Source organism: Excalfactoria chinensis, chromosome 1 (genome assembly GCF_039878825.1).
Source record: "Excalfactoria chinensis isolate bCotChi1 chromosome 1, bCotChi1.hap2, whole genome shotgun sequence".
Classification (NCBI taxonomy): Eukaryota; Metazoa; Chordata; class Aves; order Galliformes; family Phasianidae; genus Excalfactoria; species Excalfactoria chinensis.
This window is the reverse complement of record NC_092825.1, coordinates 13,501,420-13,518,886: the sequence shown is the minus strand read 5'-3', so window position 1 is coordinate 13,518,886 and position 17,467 is coordinate 13,501,420. Positions and strand designations below refer to the sequence as shown.

General features: G+C 43.6%; 2 protein-coding genes across 2 annotated transcripts in view; one reads left to right on the top strand and one right to left on the bottom strand.

Moving 5' to 3' along the window:
- LAMB1 (laminin subunit beta 1) overlaps positions 1–4,168 on the top strand; it is a 48,766-nt gene extending 44,598 nt beyond the window's left edge. The window contains exons 32-33 of the mRNA XM_072326534.1: positions 430–589; positions 1,465–4,168. Coding sequence (XP_072182635.1) covers positions 430–589; positions 1,465–1,601 — 297 coding nt within the window. The 3' untranslated portion in view covers positions 1,602–4,168. The remainder of the gene's footprint in view (positions 1–429; positions 590–1,464) is intronic.
- A 120-nt stretch (positions 4,169–4,288) lies between these two features.
- Positions 4,289–17,015, bottom strand: DLD (dihydrolipoamide dehydrogenase). Its single transcript, XM_072326536.1, has 14 exons — positions 16,894–17,015; positions 16,549–16,624; positions 15,281–15,360; positions 13,356–13,424; positions 10,877–10,946; positions 10,413–10,513; positions 9,944–10,087; positions 9,682–9,783; positions 8,542–8,732; positions 7,653–7,823; positions 7,097–7,286; positions 6,543–6,680; positions 5,391–5,480; positions 4,289–5,290 (listed from the first exon to the last, which is right to left on the bottom strand). Exons 1-14 carry the CDS (start codon positions 16,930–16,932, stop codon positions 5,225–5,227), a joined length of 1,527 nt encoding a protein of 508 aa, XP_072182637.1. The 5' UTR covers positions 16,933–17,015; the 3' UTR covers positions 4,289–5,224.
- Positions 17,016–17,467: the final 452 nt, after the last annotated feature.

Here is a 17,467-nt window from a genome sequence, read left to right as displayed (position 1 = left end):
GTGCTGTAGAACTCCTTTAACCTCACAGGGAAAAAGCACAGCTGAGAAGTGAACCTGATGTCATCTCCAGCACCCTCACCTTCCAGAGCCAGGCAGCTGTTCTTACTGAAAAGGCAGCAAGGGTGTCCCTCCCCCACTGCTCCGCTGTGTTAAGGACTGGGACTGCCCTGAGTCCCAGAGTTGTGTAACTGCAGTGCATGCTGAGTGTTAGTGTTAGAGCTGTAGAACAGCCACAGATGTGCCAGACTGCATTGATGAGTCTTTGCGCTGACTCTTCAAATTTGGAATATTTAACAGGAAATCCCTTGGCCCTGCTGCTGCTTTTGTTACCTTAGCTGACACTGTGCTCTCTTTAGTCTGGATATTGAGTTACTCCTTCCGCATTGTCTTTTGGGTGGCTCCATCTTGCGTTTCTATCTGGAACGACAGGTCCTCGACACCGAGCTGAACAGCAAGTACAAAACCGTGGAGGATCTCATCACCAAAAAGACAGAGGAGTCGGCTGATGCGAGGAGGAAAGCAGGCATGTTGCAAGAGGAAGCGAAGGCATTGCTGGCTCAAGCCAACAGCAAGCTGCAGCTGCTCAAAGGTAAGGCTGTTCTGAGGAGGTAAGGTATTGCTGTCGAATACAAAGCATTACCGTGCTGTTAAACCATCAGCAGCAGGAAAAGAAAGTTAATTCTTTGGTGCTGAAGTTTGAACTGCTTCTTGTATTTTTATGGACACAACCTAATTGTGAATCACAGGTTTGTATTAAAGAGAGCAAAAACTTACAGAGAGACACAAACTTCTGGTGTGGCACTTATCACTGCTCAGAGAATCACTACACAGAAGAATTGGACAGCATAAGTAACCACGATTAGGACGAGGACAAACCCATTCAGCAACACCAAAAGCAGTCAAACTCCTGACTGACAACCAACACCATCTTCAAGCAGTTCCTCCACACACACCCTGGGAATGCAGTTAAATCAAAGGGCAATGAGGATCCAGCAGGTCCAGCTTACAGATGAAGTTAACACAATGGCCAGTTAAAGCTGATTGAAACAGGAGGCAGCAGCCAGCCCATAACTGCCAGGGAGGAAGCAAGGTTTTCCTTCTGTTTTTGCCAGGCCAGGAGCCCATGCTTCCCCTCACTTGTCCTGCACAGTTTACAATGACTCACTGAATATTTGGACTGTAACAAGCCAAAACTTCTCACATCAACAGAAGAGGCTCCCAGCAGCAGGGAATGGCGGTTATTGTCAACACGAATTGAAGCGCACTTTTTGCGCTTGGAGAAAATTACTTTGGTAATAAGTAGAGAAACAAAAGGTGCCATTCCAACCTTTGCTACTGTAGGTCAGATTTTCTTCCACAAGAAAATAAACTTGAATGGCAGTTTTTCCATAACAATTGTGATTTGATATTTTACCACGTTAAAACACACCTAATTGAGCTGTTTTTCTCTTCCTTTGCTGACAGAATTGGAAAATACATACGAAAACAATCAGAAAGTTCTGGAAGACAAAGCCAAGCAGCTGGTGGAGCTGGAAGAGACCGTTCGTTCCCTCTTACAGACCATCAGCCAGAAAGTTGCTGTGTACAGCACCTGCTTGTAAATGGGAGCAGGAGACACTCGTGTTCAGGATGGGTTTTAACAAGTATTACACCAGTTGTTTTTGACATTACACTGAGACCTGATAAAGTGAACAGATTTGATATTGACTTTTAAGTCACAGAACCAAAGAGAAGTAACTTTTTGACATTGAAAATAAACAGTACTTTTGTATCACTGTATGTACCTAGTATGACTCATTAAGTTCCGTGTCATTTTCAGTAGCTGAAACTAATCCTTGAGCTCCTGCAAGTCTTGTTTTTAAACTAGCTTAGAGATGTCCTAATAAAATACTGCTTCCAACTACATCATTCTAAATCAGAGCTCTAATTACTGTGATGGATGGTAACTCAAAGTTAGCAGTGAAAGAAGAAATAGCTCCCCTCTCATGGTTAGGTAGCATTTACACTGTAGTTCTCTACCAGGAACGTTTACTCTCTGCATGATATTGCTTTTGGCTTCAAGCAAGTTTCATTTCACTGTAACACTTGTGATTTGTGAGGTGGGAATAGAGGTAAGTGCGGTGTACGTTTCAAGAACCAAATTTACGTGGCAAACCGTGGTTGGAGGGAAAAATCAGCCACCTGTGAAGTTCACAGGGCACTTAACATGAATCAGTTAAGGAGCTCTACACACACACTTCATTGAAGCAGCGCACTGAGGCTCCCTATCAACAGCTCGTACTGAACAAAAGACACACAGGACTTAAGAAAAAAGGCAAGAGTGATATACCCAGTTCACCATAAATTGTGTAACTGAGCTCAAAGCTTGTGCAGAACGGTGCACCTTCACTAGCTGCTCAGTACTGCACAAGTTGCTCTGCAGCATTCACCAGTGACGTACACACAAGGCAGCATCCCCAATGGCAACGTGCGTTCACATGCACCGACTGCTTACTGACACGAGAAACACGTTTGGGTAAATACTTTCTCATCAACAATTAACCTCACATTTAACCAAGGTCAGAAGTTGGTGAGGGCAACTACAGCACTACGCAGCGCCACCTGTGCCAACCGAAGGGCAACACATTGAAGTAATTTTCCTCAATGCAAATGCTAGAAGAGAAAATCCAGCACAGGCACCGATTACTGCAGCAGCATCATACGCTATTTCACTAAGCAGCATTCAAACTAACTGCCATCAGCTCATTTACGGGGAGCTCACTGACATGATCTTATTTCTGTCTTTACAAGCACTCAACTAGAACAGAAATTGCAAATTGATGGACAGGTTTGGGTTGGGAGGGACCTTCAAAGCCCACCCAGTCCCAACTCCTGTCATGGGCTGGCTGCTCCCCACCAGCTCAGGCTGCCCAGGGCCCCATCCAACCTGGCCCTGAGCACCTCCAGGGATGGGGCACCCACAGCTCTATGGACAGCTGTGCCAGGGCCTCACTCCATCTAATTAAAGAATTTCCTCATAATATCCTGGCAGAGCACAGAGGGTCATTGTTGGTTGTTGTGCAGAGTCCAATTGGAGCCCTGTAACTAGCAGTGTTCCCCAGGGGTCAGTTCTGGGTCCAGTCTTGTTCAACATCATCAATGACCTTGACAAGGGGATAGTGGCCACCCTTAGCAAGTTTGCTGATGATTCGAAGTTGGGAGGATTGGCTGACACCTGAAGGCTGTGCTGCCATTCAGCGAGACCTGGACAGTAAGAAACCAGATGAGGTTTAACAAAAGCAAGTGTGGAGTCTTGCATCTAGGTAGAAATAATTGCATGCACCAGTACAGGCTGGGGGAAGACCTGCTGGAGAGGAGCTCTGCTGAGAGGGACCTGGGCGTCCTGGTGGATGACAGGTTGGCCATGAGCCAGCAGTGTGCCCTTGTAGCCAAAAAGGCCAATGGCATTCTGGGGTGCATTAAAAAGAGCGTGGCCAGCAGGTCGAGGGAGGTGATCCTTCCCCTTTACTCTGCCCTGGTGAGGCCTCATCTGGAATATTGTGTCCAGTTCTGGGCTCCCCAGTACAAAAAAGACAGGGATCTCTTGGAAAGAGTCCAGCAGAGGGCCACAAAGATGGTGGAGGGCCTGGAGCATCTCCCCTATGAAGAAAGGCTAAGAGAGCTGGGTCTGTTTAGCCTTGAGAAAAGAAGGCTGAGGGGATCTAATCCAGGTTTATAAATATCTGAGATGTGGGGGGCAGAATAGGGAGGCCAGACTCTTTTCAGCACTGTGTGGAGACAGGATAAGGGGAAACAGACAGAAACTGGAGCATAGAAAGTTCCACACGAATGTGCGCAACAACTTCTTTACGGTGAGGGTGACGGAGCACTGGAACAGGCTGCACAGGGGGGCTGTGGAGACTCCTTCTCTGGAGACATTCGAGACCCGCCTGGATGCCTACCTGTGCGACGTGGTGTAGGGAACCTGCTTTGGCAGGGGGGTTGGACTTGAACTCTGGAGGTCTCTTCCAATCCCTACAATTCAGTGATCTAATCTCTATCTTCCCTCCTTTAGTTTAAAACCAGTTCTCTGTCCACTTCTCAAGCTACTGGCATAATGAAAAAGGACAATACCAGCACACACTAAGATTCTCTTCAAGGCAGAGATTCTAATAAAATGAAGTGGCACCCTGCAAAATGAGATCTACTGGCACTGGGCGCTTTCCCTTTACATGGTATTTGTTTGTGAGTCGTCTCCTACCCACCAACCTGGACACTAACAAGTCAGCAAACAAAACCCAAGCCGATCCTCCAGCAACGTTAAATATTTATTAAGCTCTCTCGCTACAGGAGAGACACAGAGAGCACAAAATAGAAAACAGGAGAGAAGGAACTGTCTGAACTGTGTGGAGAGCTGACACCGCAGCCCTTACAAGTGGAAGGTGCAGAAGAATAACCCTCACATCATCGCACTTAACAGCAAGCAAGGCTTTGCTACCCATTTGCTTATCATTTCAAGGTTAAAGAGAGTTGGACAACAGAAGCTTTATGAACAGGAAGTAACAGTAAGAGTAGTTTTCCTTCAGTCTTTCATTTCTCCAACACTTGATTTTTTCCCCAGTGAGTTTTCAATATGAAAACATGATGTGTGGAGAATCACACATAGAGTGATTTTATCTTAAAAAAGTCAACACAGAATGAATCAATTTACACGAGTCCCTCTTCTCCCCAGATCCTAACGCTACTAGATCAAAACTAATGTTGGTACTCATATGTAAGAAGGTTAAATACTTATTTAATCCTTTCACAAGGAAATACATTTTTGTGCGGAAGTGACAGTGGCATTTTAAGTGCCAGAGGCATGTTAAGTGCCAGCATTCAATTGCTTTAGTCTATCACTACTTCAAATAAGAACACACCAGGTATGCTGGACACCTGTACAGAGCTGTGAGCAGCACACCTGATCATCCCATGCAGCAGCAAAATGTTTGGTTTTGAAGGAAAGAGTTCCGTCAGGCTGTTTTTCTGCAACATTCATGATGTAAATAAACATGTAATATGAAGTATTTAATTTACAGAGACTGGATAATTCCTCTTGTTCCAAACTCTACTTGTTTAAATATCTGATGCCTAAAGTGAAGAGATTCATTTAATTCAACCCTAAAATCCTCAAACTCGCCTTCCACAAGGGCTCGCAGTCCGTTTTCAGACGCACTATGGATGTTCGAAGAACTTCTCTTTCTCTTTAGAAGTTGATAGCTTTGCCGAAAGACGCCGCTAAGTTCGCTTCCCTGAAGGCTTCTGACACCGTCTGCAGAGAACAAACCAAAGGTACAAACCATTAACACCTACACATAGTTACAACAAGTCTGTGCAACCCCTGTGTTCAATAGCTGCTGTAAAAAACTTACCGGATGGGCATGGCAAACTCTGGCCACATCCTCACACGATGCTCCATACTCCATAGCAAGGGCTGCTTCGTTAACCATTTCACCAGCACCCTGCAGTTTAATGTTTGTCATTAGATCTTTATGCAATTGTCTTGTTTCTCCTGAATTGCTAATTAAGAAATATCCAGCTTGTAAAGAAGCATCTATTGCTAAAAAGAAAAACCCTAATATGACCAGCACTTTGCTTCAGCTGTGTTCTCGTGCCAGCCCAAAGCACTCCATCAATGTGGTGGCTAAGCTAAGCTGAGCTTAAAATTAATGCAAAACAGAGCACTTGCTCTCCCACTGCTGAGGTTTGGGTAAAACTTCTTATTTTGCAGTGTAAGCAATTTCCCATTCAGGTCTACTGTCAGCACTGGGAGATCAACGCTAACATTCATATCCTTCCACAGCAATAATGTCACCTTTGCATGAAAACAGGGAAGACTTTCAGTGTCCAGCACTGTTCCTACAGAAAACTGTTTTCCTAAAGAAGACAGTAGAGAAGGACACGTGGAAGAGTTTCAGCATCTCTCTTCAGGGGGAATGAGAGGAAAAAAAACACCAGAGCACTTAGAGCTAAGAAAACCAAAACCAAGAGTGAGATCAGTGTCTAGTTACAACTTCGGGCTGGGGCAGAGAGGAGAAAACAATGTTTTTCATTCATAGAAATACTTATTTCAAATATGGAAGAAGATTTTTTCCCTTGAAATGAAGCTCCCTCAGTTCCTGAGCCCAGACCTGACTGCAGCACGAAGCTGCTCAGTCTGCAGAAATACAGAAACCAGAGAAAAAAAGAAAAGCAAAGAAACCCCCCCAGTCTGCTCAGCTACCCCAACTTCCACAACCTGAGTCAGATTCTGCTGTTGAGTATTTGGAAACATTCGGAAAGATGAAACCACCAGAGAGACTGAATAACCCTCGGTACTTCCAGGGAATAGAAGAGATAAAGAAGGAAGAAGCTGTGCCCATTGCCAAAGTAACTGCAAACAGGGGCGCAGGCAGGAGGGCAGCAGAAGAGAACAGTAAATCCAAGTGATTGTGCAAGACAAGTCTTCCTTTATTCAAGCACCACATGGCACAACGAACCACCCTGAACACTACCAAGACAGCAGCACGCTTCGCAATACTCACTGAGCCCAAGATGTGTGCGCCCAACATCCTGTCTGTTGACTTCTGACTCAGTATCTTCACCATGCCCTCTGTGTCGGCGTTCGTCTTCGCTCGACTGTTTGCAGCAAATGGAAACTTCCCAATTTTGTACTCCACTCCCTACAAAACAGACACCTTTGTTACTGGCGTGGAGTTAACGATGGAAAGCTCAACAGGAACGATGCAGCCATACAGGTGGGTAACTATAAAAGTAGGTCTAAGACAAAACTAGAAGGCAAGCGAGACAGGCACAGAACAATGTATGAAAATAACTAACAGGTATGAAGAGGTATCAGAAAAGGAAAAAATAGCACAGAAATGGTATTATCTTCACAAAACAGAAGTTATTAAAGAGGAGTGTGGTCCTTTGTGAAAGCGGCATGCAGGAAGGAACCGTTCAGCCACACACCCTACGCAATGAATTCAGATAGAGAAATTCTCATGTCAGAAGTAGCCAGATAAAGCAACAGCCATTATCACACTATGAAACCATATCCAAGACAGAAGAACAGCTTTGTCCAGGAAGAAAACAGTACCTCTTCTTTCAGCTGTTCTTCTGATTTGCCAACCCAGGCCACTTCAGGGTGAGTGTATATGACAGAGGGCACGCAGTTATAGTCGATGTGAACTGCACCTCCAGCCATCCCTTCAACGCACAGAATGCCTTCATCCTCAGCTTTGTGGGCCAGCATAGGTCCAGCAACTACATCACCAATAGCATAGATGCTATCAGATCAATGAAACAAAATTAGATACTGTTCAAAGATGTACTAACACACCTCAGCTACCCCACAGAACCGTTTAAAACAAGACTGGAGTTTTCAGCAAAATCAGATTCAAATACCTATGCAAAGAAGCAACCTGGAGACCATGGGAAACATCCACTGAATGAGGACACTTCAAGAACCACTGCCAGCAAATCCTGACTTTCAAATTACAGAACTTTAAAGGCTGACTAAAAGCCCTCAGCTGCTGAAATAAACATAAACTGAGCTTTTCCTTCAGGAAAAAGAAGCTAAATGAAGCAATTTTAAGTGTCTTAAGTTTAAAGTTCTGCTTTAAAGAAAGTAAAAAAGATTAAATATGACTTACTTTGGAATTTTGGTTTGGAATCTGTTATTGACTGGGATCCTCCCCCTCTTATCAAGTTCAATTCCAATGTCTTCGAGTCCGAGGTTTTTTGTGAACGGCCGCCTACCGATGCACACCAGGAGCACATCACAAGTTATGACTTCTGCTTTGCCACCAGCAGCAGCCTCCACACTGCAGACAAACAAGAAGCAAGAATGCTAAGAGGTAAACCCACAGTACTGTATTTCGCTGACTAGTGATAATAGGATCCAGATGGTGACCTAGTGGCTGAACCTGGCACCCCAATGCTTGCCTTAGGTCTATCCCCCACTTCTTCCTTGCAAGGCTTGAAAAGCAGGAGAGGAATCAAGGGGCAGCAACTCTTACTAATTTGTTAACAACTCCTAGATACAGAAAGTCAGGTTATGCATCTGTGACTCAGTGGCTCAAATCTGGCCATTAAAAAACGGTCTAGGATGGCTTAATTTATTTCTAATTAATCTTTACCATGCTTATCTACAGACAGGGAAGAAAGGATAAAAAAACTCTTCCAATAAGCACCAAAGTACTGATAACAATACGAACAGTCCCATTTATGTTAGTTATACCAAGAGCAAAGAACTTCCACAAAAAGCACAATTCAGGTTTCTCACTAGAAAACCACTGGTTTTACACCAGCACACCAACCCAAGCCAATGGAAACTCTCCTGTATAAACAAGTTTGATTTCGATAAAGCCAAAGTTCCAAACACACTAAGTTATAATACAGGATAAAAATGAGACTCCACTGAAGAATTAAGTTTCATTTCTTCCCCTTTCAGTAATAATATCAGACTGCTTTTGAATAGGCTTGAAAGACTGAGTGGAAAAATACAACTTGTTTCCCATTGGTTTTATGTTCAATACTTACGCTACATCAATTTTGCCATCTGGTTTCTTGGTGGCGCCAGTAACTTTGGTGTTTAGCTTAAATTTAAGTCCCTGCTTCTGAAGAATACGTTGGAAGTTTTTAGAGATCTCCATGTCAATTCCCATTCCACCAACGTGGCCCATGAACTCAACAGCGGTCACATCCGCACCAAGGCGCTGCCAAACTGAACCCTGCGGTCACAACAACACAGTTAATGGAAAAGTTTTCTGAAGGAAAACTCCAGCTTTCTTTACTGCAATATTTACCATTTAGACAGGAAACTGCGAAGAGGGACAACAGATAACAGCAAGCTTATCAACATTTGAAAACCTTTACAGTGTAGGAATAATAGTCTTTCTGAAAAGATGGATTAAAAATCAAATAATTGGAACGTAGCTCAGAGAACTCAAAATAAGATTTCTGTGGTGTCCAAATACCAAAGTAAAGAAAAACAAGAACACGTTATAGACAGTTTATGCAGTACAATATAACTACTGCTACTTCTGCATGTATTTACAGCCATAACCACTACCATCACCTTCCCTAAAACCATGTCCATTTTGTCTTCATTTACACCTGCCCTGCTCAACAGCCAGCTGAGCAGTGGCAGCTAAGGCAACCACTAAGCAGGTCTGCATATTTTCAGGCAGCTGCCGACCAGCAAAATCATGTTCTTCTTGTACTATGCAGGTATGAGGCAAAAAGACTCAGACCTAGACAGAATAGAAAGTCTTCACTCCTTCTGTTATTAGATGCTTGCAATTCTACCACAAAATATTTTGGGGATTAACTGCTACACGCAGGTATTTAGCATGGTTTCAAGTTTATTTACATTATAAGAGGAAGTTTTCTTATCTATATACAGAACAAACTTCAGTGGAAGTTAAACAAAAAACCAAACCCAAAACTACAGGGGCCTATACGTTCCCCCCTCATTTCTCCACTTAGTTAACGAGCTGCAGGAACACGGACCCAGACACTTCCTAGCTTCTAAGGGATGAAGAAAAAAAAGAGCTAGCATGTCAGTATGTCTGAGGTTTTAACAACATACGCTAAATCATAACAACAGCATCAAATATAGTGACAAAATTACACTGTTATTTATAAATAAAGGACTAAGAGGTTTAAATATTCTCTTACCAGTTCCACACCAATGACTCCTGCACCAATGACAACCATCTTCTCAGGGACTTTTTTCAGGGACAGAGCACCAGTGGATGACACAATATTATCTTCATCAATCTAATGGCAAAGAAAGCCACAAAGGGAGACTTTACCATCTCTTTTATACATCATACGTAGGACAGAAGATGAATTCCAAACAGATGCAAAAATATTACACATTAAATTATGTGGTTATTTCACACTGAAAGGAAGTAGCACCAAGATTTCAAATACGTACGGTAATTCCAGGGAAGGGAGCAACTTCTGAGCCCGTAGCTATGAGTATGTTCTTTGTATTGATAACTTGTGTGCTGCCATCATCTTTGGTTGCAGTGACTTGGTTTTTGCCAGTTATTTTCCCAAACCCAGATACATGTACAACCTTTAATAACCAAGGACACAGAAAGTTAAGGTTTAAATTACTTACATAAGTTATGCTACACTTAATCTGAATCTCACCAGAACGAAGCTGCTAATGCAAACCTTTGCATCGGCATCCAGAACAAATCACAAAGCCAATGCTGTCCTTTTAAGTAGACCCAAGAATGAGCTGTTAATTTAAAATACCTTAGGAGGGAAGCATTTGGTCTGCTCTTGCCAAATCCCCAGTCACATAAGTTTATGTGGCAAGAATGTAAGAATGAAAAAGCAACAAAAGCAAGAAAAATATATATATACTTTTACTTCAGTAAATAACCCAAACTAACCTTGTTTTGTTTAAATAAATGAGCAATTCCACCTGTTAAGGCCTTCACTGCACCGCTCTTCTGTTCCATCATCTTCTCCAGATTCAAGCGGATTCCTGTAACTGAAATCAAAAAGCTTCAATGGAGCATTCCACTTTTATTTATAGGAACTAACCTACAGTGAACAGCTCTCACAGGGAGATGCCCCAAAACGCCCCCATTAAACATGAAAGGTCATGTTTAACAATTGGTACGTTACAAAGCAGTATTAGTCTTTTCAAGTGTAACTTCTCCAGCCAGCAATCAAGGAACAGACACATTCCTAAATCTCCAGCTGGCAGAGAAAGGATATTGGTTGCAAGTCAACGCAGTTTTATGACCAACCTTCCTACAATTATAGTAGTCAGACCTGAATCGCTCACATTTGTTTCTTGACAGAAACCATTTAGCTCAATAGGCACCGACAAGTTGCTCTGCACACTCACTTTCAATTCCTCTGTTAGCGAAGTCTTTTCCATGGGCCAAATGATAGAGGTGCGAGTTGTTCAGCAAGGCCTAAAACATACATACAAAGATGTAAATGGGACACAGCTGCAACTGGATTTTTTACCAAAATATTAAAAGAAATGAAATTCTTTGAAAAACAACCTCTAATAAATCTGACATTAGTGTTTTAAAAGGTGTATTTCAGATACACCAACTACGTGCAGAAGCTCTTACTGAGGTGTAACTTGAGAAAATACATGTAACAAAAATAGAGTGTAGTTAAGATCACTCCTACCCTTTTTGCTCTTTTCACTAGAGAAAGTGGAAATGACAGTGCTCAGAATAAAAAGGTAGGGACAGACTCTAAGCAAAGGAAAACAGTAGATGGCTATGACTCAGTAGAACTTCTCCATTAACTCAGAAAATCTGTCAACAAAAACAGCAGGAGGATATGGAAAAGCTGGAGGAGGAAAGATGTCAATATCAGTTAAATGCTGTTGCTGAGTTGTGCTGAAGTTGTTACAACTGTACAGCCAGACAGCTTAGAGCCAGTTCAGGTCACTGGATTATCACAATTCAAAAATAAAACCAGAGCAGTTTCTTTCTAAGTGTACGTAAAGATCAGCAGCTTGAAATACAGAATGTCCAAACTATAACTTGATTAGAAACTGCAATATAAAAAGGGATCACAGAATCACAGAATGGTCTGGGTTGAAAAGGACAACAATGACCATCTGGTTTCAGCCCCCCTGCTGTGTGCAGGGTCTCCAACCATCAGACCAGGCTGCCCAGAGCCACATCCAGCCTGGCCTTGAACACCTCCAGGGATGGGGCATCCACAGCTTCACTGTTCCAGTGCGTCACCACCTTCTGTGTGGAAAACTTCCTCCTAATGTCTAACCTAAAGCCCCTCTGTCTCACTTTAAGACCTTTCATTTTTGTCAGTAATAACGACCAACTTTCACCCTAGAATCTATTTGCCCATTTTATCTGTCACAGCCCTGAATCTGTGATAATCCAAAACATTAACCACAGATACAGCCCCTGCGAAAGACCTCTGCAACTACCAAGGAAAGAAGTGATCCATGTTCAATGTATTTTGAGTGACTTTTTTGGAAAGAAATATCTGAATGTTTGTTATTGCTTCAGCTTATGTTCCCTAATAACCACGTCATAACAAGTTTCCTGCCACTGGAAAAAATTCTGAATGGCATCAGAACCACTTCCAAAAGAACTTGGATGGGATGAAAATAATCAAAGGCTGAAGAAGAACAGTCACTTCAAAAGACATCAGCAGAGCACCATGCTTGCATAGTCATGCTGTGCTGATCTACAACTAATTTCTGAGTTTTTCCTCAATATAAGTTCTGAATTCCAGCAGACATGATACTGACATGTCTGGGCAAAGTGAGTCTTTCCAGAACTTTGTACTCCTTCTGTATTCTACAGTGGTTTCTTCTAGGCTGCTGACAGAACCTCTAGCAGCAAACAGATTAGAAATGCAATATCGTTCAGGAGGGACCTTCATAAAAAAGCTGTCTGTTTCAATAGGCAGCACAAAGCCAATTACCAATACCTTCACCTGCTACATGTTAATGAGGAAGACTTTCTAGCAATAGCACTGTTCTTATAAGGCTCTCATTTCGAAGTTGCTTAAAACACGACTGACAACATCCAACATTACACCCAACATTTGGTACTCAGGAATTTCTTATTTCTCCTTTCTTTCAGAGCACACAGCCTTTTCTCTCCCCACTGGCACTACTGCACTCAAGCACCACCAGCCCCATTTTCCAAGTCATCTTTTGGAGGCAATGAGAATACTATTTTTAACTTACATCACTATTACAAGATCTGCTATCAACGAGGCCCTTCCTACAGTTGTTGGAGAGAGACCGTTATCTTCAAGCACGGCACATCCCATCAAAAAACAGTTACTTTTCATTGGTGTCTCCAATGCTGTAATTTATTGCTGTAATTTAGATTCACATTCTCTACCTCTAGTTATTGAATAAGCTACAACGAATCATTCCTTTACTCTAAGTGCAACATTCTAGACAAAACTACAAGCATGTTGAAAATTGACTTGAAAGGACTGAGAATTCCATACAGCAGACTCTAAGACAAAACCACCTTAAACTGTATTTAAATAACATTTAAATGCTGTATTTAGTAAGTGGTTACCACACAGACTTACCAGCTCACTGGAGAGAAGATGCATCTGCACATACCTCTTGCTTTAATCCTTCTCCCTCTCATTTAGGAAACCCCCACAAAACACAGTTTATAAACAAAACATTCCCACTGAGTTAATAAGTATTGCAATCCTTTGTATTACTTTTATTCATGGAAATCATTTTGTTTAAAAAAATAACTTGCAACCAAGTATGTCCATCTTGGAAAAAGATAAGTAGGGGTTTGTGATGCATGTAGGAGCTATAGCTGTTAATGAAGTTATGATAAGCAATGTACCCTTACCTTTGAAGGAATACATCCAACATTCAGACAGGTTCCACCCAATGTTTCATTTTTTTCTACACAAACAGTCTGAGGGAAAAAAGGAGGGGAGAGCATTGTAAACCTTTCTGCAACAAAGAGACGTCCCTTCCTCAGTGACGAGCACAGAACAAACGCACCAAATAAGAACCTCTCGGTTTATGCTCCAGGGAAACAAATTTGCAGAGAAATGACTCCCCAGATGAAAGCCTGTTGTCATTTAACTTGCTGCTCTCGTGGTAAGCAGCAGTAACAGTACCATGAGGAGGACTCAACATCAAATCAAAGAACCACAAGGAGATCAGCTGATCCCCAACTATCCCACTTTCTGTTTTAAGCACACAAACATAAATTGATCCAAGTGCTTCAACAGCTGCACTATGGATCAAACAGCACTAGACTGCTCTCACCTTTACTTGATAAGGCTTTGCCTCATCCACTTTAGATTAACTTCACTGACGAGGCCAAGCAATGTTGTTCCAAAGCCAACACTCAAGGAACCTTGTTGGCAATAACACGGAGTTACTAGAGTGCTGTAGTGGTGATACAAGGATTTAAGGCTTGTGCTAGCAGAGGAAGCAGTACAGCTGAAGGTTCATATTCAGTAATTCAGTAGAGCACCCTCAAGTTATTCCATGGATGACGTAACTACAGAATTTATCTATTTGCCAGTCCCACAAAAGCATCTTGTTAAGTTCCTTGGGGCAGCATAAACACACAAGTTTCTTTAGCGCTACAGGTGACGCATGCAAGCCTGCCCAACCAATTCTAGAGAAGGAATAAAAGCTGTTTGCCAGGACAAAAAAAAAGCAGAAAACAAGCACTTTTTTTTTAAGCCTTCTGCTATATGGTAAACTATTACTAGGCAAATATGTGAAGGTCTTGAGTAAAGTGTTGCTCCAAGAAAAGCAGGTTTCTAGCTACAGTCTTAAAAGAAATAAATATGAAACTATATGACAGATCATCTAAAACTCAATTGAGACTTGTAGCAATGACCACCTTTTGTCCGGGTCCTGATAGCTCAGTGACAACATATATACATGCAGGAGAAAGCATATTTATTAAATCAAGACCAAAAACTCGATGATCTCTAGAGGTCCCTTCCAACCCCTACAATTCTGTGATTCTGTAATTACCTGCACTAGTGTCAGAAGCAGATGTAAAACTTAACTGACTCTCAAAAAACTCTATTCTGGTACTATGACACATTAGGTTAAAGTATACTCAGAGGCATCAGTGAATTCCAGCTGTTGGAGGAATAACCAATGAGGGACAACACTCAGAACTACAAAAAACTGAGGCTGAAGGGACCTTCCCTGGAAGCCATCTATCCAAGTTTCCTTCTCCAAACACAGCATCAAAGCTGTCTCAGATGGCGTAAGGCCTCGACAAGCCAACCCCTGAAAATCTATAAGGGCGAAGGCTACATGCAACCTGGACTTGTTCCAACATTTCACTGAACTCTTCTTGTAAACAGGAGCTTCTGTCCTTGCCAGGTGGTCTCATCGCCTTGTTTTTTTTTCCATGAAGTCCTGCTGTCTTACCTCAGAGGCACTGGGATGTACCAGCCAACAGAGCACGCACAAGTACATTTAGCAATGCCTTCTCAGATTATAAAGTACTTCAGAAAAGAATGATGCAATGCCAGGAGAGTAAATTGGTCTTGGGTTAAGAAGTCAAAAGAAACAGCAATTCTGCTGACGTCTCACTCATGAGTGAAAATGAAGCTTATGAGCATACTAATTCCCACTTCTAAACTTCCAAATGGCCAAACTCCTCCAGTGGCACTAGGAAATCACATCAGCTGAGTACTGTTTTGGTACTCCCCCCCCAACAGAATCACTGCACGTTTAATGTTGTGGAGAGGTTGAAGAGTGTTCAAAAGGTCTCAAAAGGTCAGCTCTTACCTTAAAGCCAAGCTGAGCTGCTTTGATTGCAGCAACATAACCTCCCGGGCCAGAACCAATAACTGTGACATCTGCATCAACTGCAACAGGGAACATTAGAGTTATTCTTTCCAGTAATTAAGACTGCAGGGCCAATTTATTCCTGAAATTATCCATATTTGGATATGCCAAATAATGGAGAGAAAATAATAAAAAAAGCTATTAATAATTATGCAATTTAATATACTAGAGAAATTGCACTTCACAAAATGACTTTCCAGACAAAAAGCAAAGGTTGTGTAGAGTTTGTTTTTACAGTTTAAAGTTTTAAATTTCACAGGGAAAAGAATGTAAAATGAAAGTAAGCAGATGGGATGCATCTGACCCATCCCTCCTGCTATGAAATCTGTAACCCCAGATGTCTGAGCAGTTTATTTGAGCATTTTACCAACACAATTTCTTCTGTTGCTTGTCACAACAGATACATGAGCAGTGCATGCCATGGGATTATTAGATTATAATGCAGAAAATATGGCTGATGTAAACTTCTGTGCAACCCCTATTGATTATGAACACAGAAGAAGCTATGAACTTTGTACCTCATTTGTTTCTAGTAATCACAACCTCCTCTGCAATATTAATTACTGCCGCTGTTCTTACATTATGAAGTTCAGCTTCTAGCAGAGGTTTTCAGATTTAGCAGAGGTTTGTTGTTGTGGTATTGTTTTGTGGTTGTTTTTTTAAGAGATAGGCTACTGGTTAGGCTGCGGTTGGACTTGATGATCTTCAAGGTCTTTTCCAACCTGAGTAATTCTATGATTCTATTTATACCTTTATTTTGATAGTAAATCTGACAAAGAAGCATTTATCATCGAAATGGCTCAGGCTGTCAGGAACCTTAAAGCCCATTCAGTCCCAGGCTCCTGCCGTGGGCTGGCTGCCCCCCCCACCAGCTCAGGCTGCCCAGGGCCCCATCCAACCCGGCCCTGAGCACCTCCAGGGATGGGACACCACAGCTCTATGGGCAGCTGTACCAGGGCCTCACCACTCTTTGTTTCCTAATTTCCAACCTGAGCCTCCCGTGGTACAACTTCAGGCCGTTCCTGTCGCCCTATCGCTGTTAGTGGGAGCAGAGGCCAATCCCCACCTCACCACAACCTCCCTTCAGGCTGTACAGACCAATCCACATCCACACGCCGAAGCAGCCCCCGGCACCGCCCGGAGGGCCGGACCAGCCTGCCGGGCAGCAGCTCTGCTTTACGTTCTGAGGTATACCCGCAGTCATTTACCTTGATCGGCGTAGGTCCTCTGTGGCACGGCACAAACCCCCTGGAGACCATGATGTACTCGATCAAAATGGCTCCTCTAGAAGAGAACAAGGCACGGCTTTAAAAGCTGAAGTTTGATCTCGAAGAAAAAATAAACGCTGAGCCACACACGGAACGCGGCCCTGCGGCGAGCCCACGGCCTGAAAGCGGAGAAGCCCGGCCAAGCCCGGCCAAGCCCAACCGCTCCGCCCGCCCCTCGGCAGGGGGGGGGCTGGAGTGAGGAAAGCAGGCCCTGGCCCGAGCCCTCCGGTTCCTCCCCACCCGGCTCCCGCCGCCCGCCCCTCGGCTCCACCACCGGCGCCGTACCCGAGCGAGCGCGCAGGAGACGCGGCCCCAGCGCTGCATGGCTACTGCAGACACAGCCCGCGCCCGCCGCCGCCCCAAGGACTCCGCGGAACTGCGCAGGCGCACCGGGAACGGGCGGCTGTACGGAAGCCGCAAGGAGACGCCTGGAGCAGGAGGCGGCGATGCGGGCTGGGGGTGGGCGTGGCCACGGCGTTGTGGGCGGGGATATGCAAATGATGTGATGAAGCGGCAGGGGGCGCTCGGCAATTGGCTGAGCAGGGCAGGGCCGCCCGCGGGGCGGCAGCATCGCTCTGCTGTGGAGATCTGCTGAGAGGGAGGTGTATTCATAAATGCCGGGTTTCGTTATTATAGAGGACTTAAATTATTGAGAAGAACCTACAGGAAGTAGAGCGATCGTCCTGTTAGCAGTGTATAGCTGGGCCTGTGGAAAATGCGTTAGGAAATACAAAGGGCTACAAGGATCATCTACTAGGACTATATAGCCTGGAGGAGACACGGGAGTATCTCAGCAATGTCAAAAAACACCTGAAAAGAGAGGGCAAAGAGGATGGATCCAGGCTCTTCTCAGGGTGCC

Bases quoted from the DNA above. Each gene is read 5' to 3' on its own strand.
- DLD (XM_072326536.1), bottom strand. From the start codon at position 16,932: ATGCAGCGCTGGGGCCGCGTCTCCTGCGCGCTCGCTCGG. The intron at 13,425-15,280 runs GTAAGAGCTGAC...TTTTTCCCTCAG, and splicing joins CAGCTCAGCTTGGCTTTAAG to ACTGTTTGTGTAGAAAAAAA. The intron at 10,088-10,412 runs GTTAGTTTGGGT...TGGTTATTAAAG, and splicing joins ATTTATTTAAACAAAACAAG to GTTGTACATGTATCTGGGTT.